Source organism: Tamandua tetradactyla, chromosome 4 (assembly GCF_023851605.1).
Source record: "Tamandua tetradactyla isolate mTamTet1 chromosome 4, mTamTet1.pri, whole genome shotgun sequence".
Lineage (NCBI taxonomy): Eukaryota > Metazoa > Chordata > Mammalia > Pilosa > Myrmecophagidae > Tamandua > Tamandua tetradactyla.
In genome coordinates this window covers 191,448,178-191,460,427 of record NC_135330.1, presented here as the reverse complement: position 1 = coordinate 191,460,427, position 12,250 = coordinate 191,448,178, and the positions used below count along the sequence as shown (strand labels likewise).

Genomic DNA, 12,250 nt, shown 5'->3' with positions numbered 1-12,250 from the left:
TTTTTTTTTGCACTTTAAAATTTAATTAAGGCTGTCATTCTAAGAAGTCAAAATCTCTTAAACTTTATAAGTACATAAAACAGCAAGCATAAAGAGAATCCTTCTCTTAAATCTTTTTATTCTTAATTCTAAAAGTCCTGGAGTTAAAAGATTCATTTATACCAAAGAGACCAGGAACCATTCCAGTAAATTTCTATTAATTAGACCAGAGTTTATGATATCTGGAAATACAGATATCCAGAATGGCTCAGTTCACTCTCCCAACCTTCATATCTATTTCCCTTTCCTAGTCACTTTGTCTTGGCCTACAAAAACTGAAGCAAGGTGTTGGATTCACATTACATATTTAACTGATTCTCTATCTGCTCACAAAAATTTGCAGCTTCCTGTCAGGTAAATCACCAGATTGGATTTTACATTTCTTTAACTCTTAAAATGTCTTTTCCATTTAACATTAAAAAACTGTTTGCACTTGATAGAATATTGCATTCAATATTGAATACTATTCAATACTCTTATAAATGATTAAAATGATTTCTACACCTGGCTTTTTCTGACTTGCACTTAGAATTTCTGAGGTCATTTATTATACTAACATGCATTAATACGGCTTACAAACAGTTTGCATTTTGCTTTTTCTCAGCTTATCCATGCAATGGGGTGAGTAAAATGTTCCGCCAGGTGCTATGCTAAGTTGTGGGATTATAAAAAATAATAATATAATTCCCTTTATTTGCACTTAAGGAGTTTAGACTCCAATTTGGGGAGAGTTATCAATGAGCAGAAACTCATTGTAAGTAGTTGTTCAATGGCTGTCCTTTTCCATTGAACTGTGTGCACCATGAGGGCAGGTACCTTGTTTGTCTGACTCACTGTTGCTATCTTCAGTACCTAACAGGCAGTGGGCATTCCATATTTGTTAAAGCTATGAATACATGCTAAAACAGAAGCATAACAGATGGAACTCTGGGAATCCTCAAGAAGGGACAGCTGCCTAGTTTTATGTGTGTATATTTTAAGTGTCACTACAGAGGTAACAGGAAAAATTTATTGAAGATGAGATCTGAGCTAAGGCCTCAGAGGATAGAGGAAATTAGGTCTGATGGTAAGTTAATGTGTTATGGTGTTCAGTTGTTTGGTCAAGCAAGCACTGGCCTGTTTGTTTACTGTGAGAGTATTTTGTAGATGGATGTAAATCATCAGTCTGTTTATTGCATCTATGACTGATTATACCTACAATCAACTAAGGTGATGGTATTCAGCAATGAGGACAGTCTCTTCATCCAATCAGATGGAGGCCTTAAAGGGAGAAATTAGAATTTCAGCAGTCAGAAAGAATTTCTCTATTTCAGCCAGCCAGCTTCTCCTGGGGAATTCATTGTCACCTTCGAGTTTCCAACTTGCAATTTGCCCTACAGAATTGGGATTTACCAATCCAGTCTTGATATAGAGTCTCCCCATGATTATATATATGAGTGTGTGTATCCTGTGGCTTCTGTTTCTCTGAGGCACCCTGGAACCCTGACTATGACAATAGGTAAAAGTGGAGTTGGGGGTGGTTTAGGAATTCTTATATGATTTTGGAGAAATTTCAAGTAGTTCCAGAGTGTCAAGAAATCAGTTTGTAGAGGCATGCAGGGGCGAGATCTTGAAGGTCTTTGTAGCTGTGACATTTATATATTTCTACTGTAGCATCTATAGCAATATGCTGAATTTCTTTTTACTTACTCATACACCCTCTACTACACTGGGAGATCACTTGAGGCTATTCATTTGTTACTGAGATGCCCAGCATAATGATGGGAATATTCCTCAAAACTTAATGTAGGAACGAATGAACAAAGGGAGGAAGGAACGATGCATAATAGCAGGGTGGGCACTGTCCATTGACTAAGTCATTTGGCTGGTGGGGATGTCAGGAAAGGAGCCTTCACCAGGCTGAGCAGAGACCTAGTCAAGGACATAACCAGAGGCGAGGTGAGCTTCGTGAGCGCCACGTCTTAGAAATAAAACCAAAGATAAGTGTGTGGGGAGCTTCAAACTAGCGGGAAATTCAAAAAGCACAAATATAGGAAACTTAAGCCGGGTTTCTGACTTCCCGGTCCGGCTCAGCGGGACGGAGGAGGGGCCTGGCTGTCGCGCTACGGCGACACCCGGACAGGAAAGAGAGAGGAACAGGCTGTCGGGCTGCACTCTGGGGCCAGGCTTGGCAAACGAGCGACACCGGAAGGCGGAGCAGGCGCCGGCATTTCCCAAAGCAGGTTGTGTCTCTGGGAATACGCGGCTGCCACGACCGCAGAGAGCCCGGCACTGGGCGCTGGAAAGGAAGGCCCCGCGGTGACCAGCCCCAGTGCCGAGGGTGGAGCGTTGCCGGCGGAACACAGAGCTCGGGCCTCGCGGCTACCCCCGGACTCAGTTTGCGAGCGCACCAGGGGCTCCCAGCCGGCGGCGCCGCGTCTCCTCGCGACCCGGGGCCGGTTCGGCGGGTAGGTGACGGCGCCTGCAGTGGGAAAGGAAGGGCTGGAGCCTCCCTTCCTCCTCCGGAGCTTCCCCCTCCGGCGGACAACCCCAGTCTGCGGCGCAGGCTTCGGTTCTCTCCGCAGGAGACGCTTAGAGGGCGAAACGACCGCCGTAGGAGGGAGCGGCGGCCAGGCCTTCCCGCCGCGCAGGCACAGATCGAGGACTCGCCTGGGAACCGCCGCAGCCTTTCTTCCCCTCAGGCTTTCCTCCCCGCAGGAGGAGAAGGAGGACGCCGGGTTCCCCGCGAGGTAAGCTTGGGGCCAAGTTCGGAGTCCCAGCACGACTTCCTGGAGACGTGGGTGAGAGCCGGCCACCGTGGAGCCGCCCACTTCTCCGATTGGCTAACTGCTTTCCTAACGCCCGCCTCCAGCTGGTGATTGGTGGAGATGCGCCGTCTGTCACTTGCTTCCCAGTGGGTATCTGGGTCGCTAAGGGAAGCGTTACTTGAGGCTCGGTTGCGAAGAGGTTGGTGGGGCCCTTGAGCACAGTTTGTTTATCGTAGGGGGACTGTTCCCCCGCGCGAGCTTCCGTCCCAACGGACAGGAAAGGAACCAGTAGCGGGACAGGGGCGGGATGGCAAGAAAGTGAAGGTTTAGAAGTAATCAGGAGACCCCTAACCTGGCAGCGGTGGAGGGAGAATGGATTGGGAGGAAGGTCTTTGAGGGAGGGGAGGGTGATCCCAGGAGCAGTGACAGTATAACAGGAAAGGGTCCTGCGGGAGATTTCATGACCTGAGTGCATGGGGATCTAATTTCCTAGGTGAGTGTCTAACAAAATCCACTGGAGGATTTGCTTTGACTTTACAGCAGAGGTGAGAGACTACGGGCAGTTCCTGGCCTTCAGACAGACCGCTTAATTTGAATAATTCAGCTCTCTTTTATTGCTTCAGATGAGCAGCTCTCAAAAAAAGCGTAAACAATTGAAGGATGGATACCGTTGCATATTTTAAAAGAGTGCTGAAAGGAAAATAAGGTATTCACTTTGATTTAATTGTGATACATTGTAAAAGAAAATTACCTTTGAGGAAATGCTCTTAACGTTTTGAATGATAGAGTGGCTTGATTTTATGATAGGTTTCAACTTGTTAAACTGTGTGGTACCAGAAATCATATTAATGCTGTTCCTACCAAATATGCTCTTTGCAAATGTCTGGTCCTGATGATTCTGAAAATGGGAAAAAAAAAAAAGAAATACTGAGTTTTTGTAACTTGAATTCATATTTGAGTGGATAGTGCTACTAGATTGTTTATTAAAAAAGATGTTATGACCGCTTTTTAAAAAAATCCCTAAATTTGTAATGTCATGTTAGAATCCGAGAGAAATTGGATAACTGCTCACTCCTTCAGTAGTTTAGAATTGCGGGTTAATTTTAATATTTAAAGCAATTTATTCAGTAAACACCTGGTATATTTTGAGAGTCAGAATTGCACGCGGTACTTCAGCCAGTAACCTAGTCATTTGATCCTCCTGTCTGTATTAAATTGTGTGCTATATTTTACATACCCTTTGGTGACATACTGAAAATTGTCAAGGAATAGTTTATTTCATCCACAAAACAGCCCAAATTAGCTCTTAAGGACAGGCCTGAGCCCTACTCTGGAAAATTCTCATCTAGCATTGGAGATGAGATCTAGACATCTGGACTTTTAAAAATTTCCTCAGGTGATTTTGATGTGCATCCCAGTTGAGAATCATTGCTTAAATGATTTACTAAACAGATGTGTTTAAGAAAAATTCTAAAATATTTATGGAAAATAATAATTTTCTCCTTGATTCCCTTTAATTTAAAAGTAGGCTTCTCAGGGATGACATTTAAGTATAATGCAAAGATAGTGTTTGCTTGGGCAAAGTAAGGAAGTTTCATTAGCACTCAGAAACTCATGAGGACTAACCATTCCATGCACAGGGATAAGGCTTGGTATGGGGTGTGCAAAGTGCTTTGGTGCACATTCAGAGTCTTCAGAGACTTGCATGGAGTATATTTCCCGTTAGATTTCAAACATCTTTCTGTTAGGCTTTAAGGAGAGATCAACTCCAAATCTATTCAATAAGTACAGTAGACTAAGTTATTTTTACCTCAAAAAAAATGCATTGTGTAATGTTACATTTATGAGTTTTTATTTTTAGGTGGAATGCTTTTGCTGTAAATAAATGTAAATTGTACCTTCCCAAGAGCCCTTTGCTTGTATTAAGTAAAGAACATGTATAATTCAAGCCTAATATTTGTATGGTACTGTGAAATATTCAGATATTTGAAATATCAACGAGGGCTTTTAGACCAAGTTAACCGGAGAAACTTAGGTTAAAAAAAGGAAGCATCAGTTTGATATTTAGGTATGGGAAATGTGGGTGAAACCAAATCCAGTCAGACTTAACTATGACTTTAGGCAAAGAAATAGGTCCAATTGTGTTCTGTCTCCTAGAAGCTCTTTTTCATTTATATGTAAGTTTCTCAAGATTTGACAAATGAAGTGCTTAAATAGAGGACAAAATTTTAAAAGAACACATGAGAAAACTGTACCTTAAAATATGAAACCATGTGTAGTCTAGGACTAATACCTTAAATTTTGTATTTATTGTTTGAACAGAAAGCCAAGGTGTTTCAATATGAATCAGTCTAGCTCTAGATCAGATGGTGGTGGTGCAGAAACCTCACCTCAAGACCATAATCATCATGAAAGTGAAAGAAGATGGCAACAAGAGCGTCTCCACAGAGAAGAAGCCTATTATCAGTTCATTAATGAACTCAACGATGAAGATTATCGGTTAATGAGAGACTATAATCTTTTAGGCACCCCTGGTAAGAGATGGGTAAAAGTGGAGATATATTTTTTCTTCATTAGAAGGAGGAATTTCAAAATGAAAATATTATGTCTGTTCTTGTGAATTTAGGACTTACTTAATGTAAAATATAAAATCAGTGACTTCTTCCTGTATTTTCTAAGTAGTTAAGAACATTGGATGTGGAGCACTGTTACATAAATTCCAAACTAATAAACAGGCTAATTACATGATAGTGTTAAGTATTTACATATATGGTCCTATTTCACTTAAGTAATATTTGTACAAATAAAGTATTGTGATTTAAAACCCAATTTTAACTCATTTGGATGAGTTTATTTATTCCACTGAATTAATAATTCTTCAGAAGTTCAGTGTGCTCCATAAATTTGCTGCAGATGCATGAAATAACTAAAATTATATCCTATATTGGTGACCCATATAATGAAGTATTGGATAAAATTCAACTTAAGACTTGAAGTTTTCTCTAGAAATATTCCCCCTCTTAATTTTTAACCTTGCACAGAAATCTACAGAATTTTAGCTCTGGTGCCTAAACATATCAACTGAGAGCACTTTACCTGTTATTAAAATGAAATCTTATTTTATAAAACATAAATAAATGAACCACAACCAGATTGATGTATATTTGCATTAATTGAATTTTTTTAACTGTGTCTTCAATTTACAGAACGTATGAAAACAAGAAGACATTGTCCTGTACAGGTTGCCAAAGATTAGTCTTACCCTTCATGAGTTTTAATTTAAAGTGGGCAATTTTTTTTATTGTTTTAGGAGAAATAACATCAGAAGAACTTCAGCAGAGATTAGATGGAGTCAAGGAACAGCTAGCATCTCAGCCTGACTTGAGAAATAGGGAAGATGGGACCAATACCAGAGGTATTGTGGACTCTTTCCATAAGGAACAAAATTGATGAGCAATTATAGAAATGAAATTAGTAGATCTTGTACAATATATTTGTTTTCCAATTTTAATGGGACCCTCATTCAGGTGATAAAAAGTTTTCTTAGACACTTTGGGACAGGCGAGTGAATATGAAGATGTCTTACATACATTGCCTTGAGCTTATAAATGTTTGTAACAGTACATAATTAAGTTAATTAGCAACATAGTTCTCTTTTTTTTTTTTGGTATGCTGTCTGGCGGGGTCACATTTCATTCTTTTTCCATGTGAGTAGCCCATTATTGCAGCACCATTTGTTATTTTGTTTGTTTGTTTGTTTTGTTGGTTTCTTTGTTTTGCTCATTTGGAAAGTGCCTGGACTGGGAATCGAACCCGGGTCTCCAGCATGGCAGGCAAGAATTCTACCACCGAACTACCCTCGCACCCCCAGCATAGCTCTTTTTTTAGTCTTAGAATGTATACATCACTTTTTCCAAAGTGATGTAACTAAGCATAGCTTCCAGACATATTTAGAGAGTGATGCAAAAAGGCAGAGAGTCCAGAAACCTGTTGTCGTCATTTTGTAGTTATTTTTGTTTGGTTGGTTTTTGCCATTTTATTGAACATAGTAGAAGAAGATTTATAAGACAAAGTACATATAAAAAAATGCAAACTATGTATAAGTGTGTGTGTGTATATATATATATAGCATTAAAGTTAAACTATGACATTTAAAAAAAATTTTTATGAGAGATTGCAGTAAATGAAATGGAACCAGTGCTATCTCATTTAATAGGTTTTCATGACTAGGACAGACCTCAAGGTTAAAGTCCGTACAGTTAATGTAAATCAGAGTTTTGCACTTTAACTTGTATAATCCACTGATAAAAAAGGAATATTTAAACTTTGTACACTGGCAGATTCACAGTCAAAGAAGTTTATCTAGGACACATTTATGTATAAATTAATTCACTCAAAAACTATTAATAGAGAGTTTGATTTGTACCAGGTACTGATCTAGAGGCTAGAGATTTAGTGAATAGTATAAGACAAAATCCTTTGTCTTCATTTTACATTTTATGTGAAGTGAAAATATGTATTGTTATATTTTATGTAACAGCTAACATTTGAGTGCTTCTAATAAGCCAAGTATTATTATGCAAATAATATTGTATCTTATCCATGTGATACCCACATGATATTGATACTCCAATAAAATTGGATAATCCAAAAATTATCTCCAATTTACAGAAAAGAATACAACATGATGAACTTAAGTGACTTTGTCTCCCTAAAGATAGATAACATGGTGTTAGAACATTATATTCAGAAAACCACATTTCTTGAGATGTACATTTTTGGCACTTCCTAAGAAATAGGATAAAATTCTTAAAGGTTCCAAAAATACCTAATTGCAAAATTTTTTGAGTTAGCTTTATTAAAAGGATTCCACAAATATAGGATGACTTATACATAAAGTTTTGCCACTGATATATATATCAATATTTTATCAATGTAAATATTTTTTACATTTTACATTATTTACAATGTAAATATTTTTACATTAAAATATTACAATATTTTATTGATATCACAATATGAATAAAGCAATTTTAAATGTTAGTATTGGATATAGTTTTCATTTGCTTTCACATTTTGTCAAAAACAGGTATATAGAAAGAGGAAGTGAGGATTTCTTGAAAACTTTGTGTAAATAGTACTTAAAGTTTTGTAATACATATTTGAAAATGTATAATATGTTTATAGTATATGCCTTTCTTTTGGAAAGTTGAATTAATATTTTTGTGGTATTTTTCATTCATTAAAATGCACATATGTTCTTACATATAATTTACTTTTGTAAAAGCTGTGTTTTTTATCTTTTTTTTTTTTTTACAAACTTTCAATAAAAACCTTAGGATAGATTTTGAGAATTGATCTTAAGTTAATTTGTTTTGTTTTCTAGACTCAGAAGTTCCTAGGGAAAGTTCAAATGAAGATTCTCTGTTAGAATGGTTGAATACCTTTCGCCGCACAGGAAATGCAACTCGAACTGGACAAAATGGGAACCAAACTTGGAGAGCTGTGAGTCGAACAAACCCCGACAGTGGAGAGTTTCGATTTAGTCTGGAAATCCACATAAATCATGAGAATAGAGGATTTGAAATTCATGGAGAAGATTATATGGACATCCCACTTTCAGATGTTAGCAGAGACCATAGTAGAAATAGGAATCAAAGATCAAATAGTCCTGTGGCTAGGCGTACAAGAAGCCAAACCTCAGTGAATTTCAGTGGTAGTAGTTCTCAAGTTCCAAGGACTAGACTTGGTTCAAGGGGGCAGAATTCAGTAGAAATGTCTTTCTCTGCATTGGGAAGATTAAGAAATGGAATTGGGGGATCATTTGGCGTTCCTAGAACTAGTGCTCCACATGCTAATTTCAGTGGTCACACAAACCAATCAGGTGGTGGTGAACTCAGGCAGAGGGAGGGACAACGATTTGGTGCAGCACATGTTTGGGAAAATGAGGCCAGAACTAACGTTACAGTGAGGAACACAAACCAAAGATTAGAGCCAATAAGGTTACGGTCCTCTTTCAGTAGTCGAAGCCGGTCACCAATTCAGAGACAGAGCAGCACTGTTGATCATAATTCACAGAGGGAAAGTAGACCTTCACAGCGAATCATTAGAAGATCTGTTAGGAGGAGAGGTGTGACACGTGTCTTTTTAGAGCAAGATAGAGAACCCAGAAGTACTACATATACCCCACTCTCTAATTCAAGACTTGTGTCAAGAATAACAGTAGAAGAAGGAGAAGAATCTAGTAGGTCCTCAGCTGCTGTACGACGACATCCAACTATTACACTGGACCTTCAAGTAAGAAGGATTCACCCTGGAGAAAATAGAGATCGGGATAGTATTGCAAATAGAACTCGATCCAGAGCAGGACTAGCAGAAAATACAGTCACTATTGAAAGCAATAGTGGGGGCTTTCGCAGAACTATTTCTCGTTTAGAACAATCAGGTATTCGAACCTATGTTAGCACCATAACAGTGCCTCTTCGTAGAATTTCTGAGAATGAGCTTGTTGAGCCATCATCAGTGGCTCTTCGGTCAATTTTAAGGCAGATCATGACCGGGTTTGGAGAACTGAGCTCTCTGATGGAGACCGAATCTGAGTCAGAGGTTCAGAGAAATGGTCAGCGTTTACCAGAGATGCACTCGAGATCAAGTGACTTAGGTGCAGGTAATGATAGCAGCCAGCACAGTGTGGGTTCCTCTCGAGACAGGCAGGCCCAAGGCAGTAGCACTGAAATGCCTGGTGCAGATGAGACCTCCCAGTCTCATGCCCCACACAGTGAAAATAGAGGAGGCAGACAGAGAAATGCAAACAATTTAGTTGAAACAGGGACACTCCCAATTCTTCGCCTTGCTCACTTCTTTTTACTAAATGAAGGCGATGATGATGACCGCATCCGAGGTTTAACCAAAGAGCAGATTGACAATCTTTCCACCAGGAACTATGAGCATAGCAGTATTGATGGTGAACTGAATAAAATTTGTAGTGTTTGTATCAGTGACTATGTAACTGGAAACAAACTCAGGCAACTCCCATGCATGCATGAATTCCACATTCACTGTATTGATCGATGGCTCTCCGAGAATTGTACTTGTCCCATTTGTAGGCAGCCTGTTCTGGGGTCCAGTTCAGCAAACAATGGGTGAGGTGATGGGATCTGTCCAGATTCTGCACTGTGGTAGAGCTGAGTATCCAAACATTCTTTTGTTGACTTATTTGTGATAAGCTAACCAGGATGAAAACTAACAGATTATAGTTTTAACTATTTTTTTGTGTGCTTTTTTAACTTGTTAAAAAGAGAAAATTTATATACAATTTAAAATGCAAATGTTAAATTATCCAAAAATACAGAGCACTTATATTGCTAGAACCAAATAACCTTTAAGATGTTTTTATTTTGGTAATTTTGTCATGCTAAGCACTTTTGTATCTGCAAAATTCAGTAGGTTAAAAATCAGTCTTCTTGGGTGGGCCACGGTGGCTCAACAGGCAGAGTTCTCACCTGCCATGTAGGAGACCCAGGTTCAATTCCCAGCGCCTGCCCAAGCTAAAAAATAAAATCAGTCTTCTTTTTCTTAATAGTACAGCAGACTTTACTCGGACTTTAAAGTTTCATAGGCTCACTATGTCCAGACATTGATGTTTAAATAAGTCTCTCATTAACTTTTTATTATAAGGACAATATCTTTTCATGAAAGAATGTTTGGCTGAGTGTTTGCTAAATGTATTTAAGTTACTTGAATTGTTAAATTTAATATGCAGCATACCATATGTGTATATATAGATATATAATTTTAAGGTTAAAATATTCAATCTGAAAACTATCAGTTTTGGTTCTTATTTAAGTTTTTTTTGGCTATTTTTGCATATGGCACAATGTTTATTATTAACGAGATCATCTCAGAGGAAGTGGATTAAGATGTCATTTAAAAATAGAGGTAATTTACTGAAGCGTCTCTGACAATCTGATTTATTAAGCAGCAAGCAATATATAATATTGAATAAATATTTCTTTATTCACAAATGGAAAATGGAAATTTTAGAATATATAGATTATTTAACTGAGCTCACTCTCTTTTTGTGATTTTTTTTGAAAATGCAAAAATTCCTTGGTTTATTAAGTAAGCTATACAATATGCATGGTTTCTTGAATTTAAACATTTTTAAATGTCTATAAAAAATCAAATGCATAGATAATATGTTAAGTTCACTTGGAGGCCAAAAATAAAAAATAAAACAAAACAAAAACAACTCTAAATAAAATAAAAAGCCCTTTAAGAGAATGTAGACTTTATATATAAACACAAAGTATGCATTGACGATCTATTTCTACCAATAAATATTACAACAAAGACTTTGTGAATTTTTTTTTGTTATTGGTCCACTGTGTTCTTTTTTCTCCCCCCAAAATATTTATTTCATATGTAATGGGGCCAGGCAATGTTACAGGTGTTAAGGATTCAGCAGAGGACAGACTAAAGTCTCTGTCTTCATGAAAAAGATGGATTTGCTCTTAGAAATTGAAAGTCAACTGATAAAATGAATTACTGTTCTTAATTTTATGTTTCTGTGTTTTCCTGTGGTGCTACTGCTTGGGCACAATCACAAGAGCCTCAAGGCCTGATTCTTGAGATTTAGATATATCTCATGATTTTTCTTTTTGATTCGTAATTATATTTAATTCATTAAGTACACTGCATGGCCAGGAAAATTAGGGAGTGCATTTTGCACTCTGGAGTGAAAGGTTTTAGTAAAAATTGTTCCTTTGCTTAGAGAAAATGGCTTATGTATGGCCGTTACGAGATATGAGATGGGAAAAGTTGATTTGGGCCAGATTTTGAGTACTTTAAATGTCAGACTAAGGAATTTTACTTATTCTTAAGATGTTAGATATCCCTTTATGATTTTAGTGGAGACTGGTAAGATCATCTTTCATGTTTCAGGAAGATTCGTCTGATGTAGAACACAGTGGAATGGAGGGAGATGGAAACAAAGAAACTAACAGAGGAACTATTGTGATAAAACAGATATTATCATTATTGTCATTCATCATCATTATTAGTTATTATCTAACCAAGTATGATGGCAGTGAAACTGTAAAGAACAAAAAAGTACGTGGTTTCTAGTTCAGAGGATAAAAAAGAATCACTCAAGGAGGGAGAGCTGTTAACAGATTACACAAAGTATGCCAATTTAAATGTTCATCTTAAATGTACTAACACACTCATTTCAGTGTGAACATTTGTTCCCTGAATGTGCAGGAGATTAAATCCATCATTTATTTCTCATATAAAATATTACTCAAGAAAAAAATATTACACCTGAAGTTCTACCTCCCCTAGTCTGATTAATTAGGAAAATTAGGAAGAGAGCAAAGAAAGGAAAGGAAAGGTAGGGATAAAGAAAAAGTAATAAAATCACATTGATTCTTTGTTTGACTTAGACCTTTGCCAGAAATGAGAGT

At 37.6% G+C, this 12,250-nt stretch overlaps 1 protein-coding gene across 7 annotated transcripts; it reads left to right on the top strand.

Moving 5' to 3' along the window:
* The first annotated feature begins 2,215 nt into the window (after nucleotides 1-2,215).
* RNF6 (ring finger protein 6) lies at nucleotides 2,216-11,156 on the top strand. Of its 7 annotated transcripts, XM_077158887.1 has the most exons (6): nucleotides 3,081-3,118; nucleotides 3,280-3,331; nucleotides 3,410-3,492; nucleotides 5,109-5,320; nucleotides 6,097-6,201; nucleotides 8,173-11,156. In XM_077158887.1, exons 4-6 carry the CDS (start codon nucleotides 5,128-5,130, stop codon nucleotides 9,930-9,932), a joined length of 2,058 nt encoding a protein of 685 aa, XP_077015002.1. In that variant the 5' UTR covers nucleotides 3,081-3,118; nucleotides 3,280-3,331; nucleotides 3,410-3,492; nucleotides 5,109-5,127; the 3' UTR covers nucleotides 9,933-11,156. The 7 variants fall into 7 exon arrangements, with proteins under 7 accessions (XP_077015000.1, XP_077014999.1, XP_077015003.1 ...); XM_077158885.1 differs by lacking the exons at nucleotides 3,081-3,118; nucleotides 3,280-3,331 and adding an exon at nucleotides 2,216-2,768; XM_077158884.1 differs by lacking the exons at nucleotides 3,081-3,118; nucleotides 3,280-3,331 and adding an exon at nucleotides 2,891-2,985.
* Nucleotides 11,157-12,250: the final 1,094 nt, after the last annotated feature.

Bases quoted from the DNA above. Each gene is read 5' to 3' on its own strand.
- RNF6 (XM_077158885.1), top strand. From the start codon at position 5,128: ATGAATCAGTCTAGCTCTAGATCAGATGGTGGTGGTGCAGAAACCTCA. The intron at 5,321-6,096 runs GTAAGAGATGGG...TTATTGTTTTAG, and splicing joins TAATCTTTTAGGCACCCCTG to GAGAAATAACATCAGAAGAA. The intron at 6,202-8,172 runs GTATTGTGGACT...TTTGTTTTCTAG, and splicing joins AGATGGGACCAATACCAGAG to ACTCAGAAGTTCCTAGGGAA.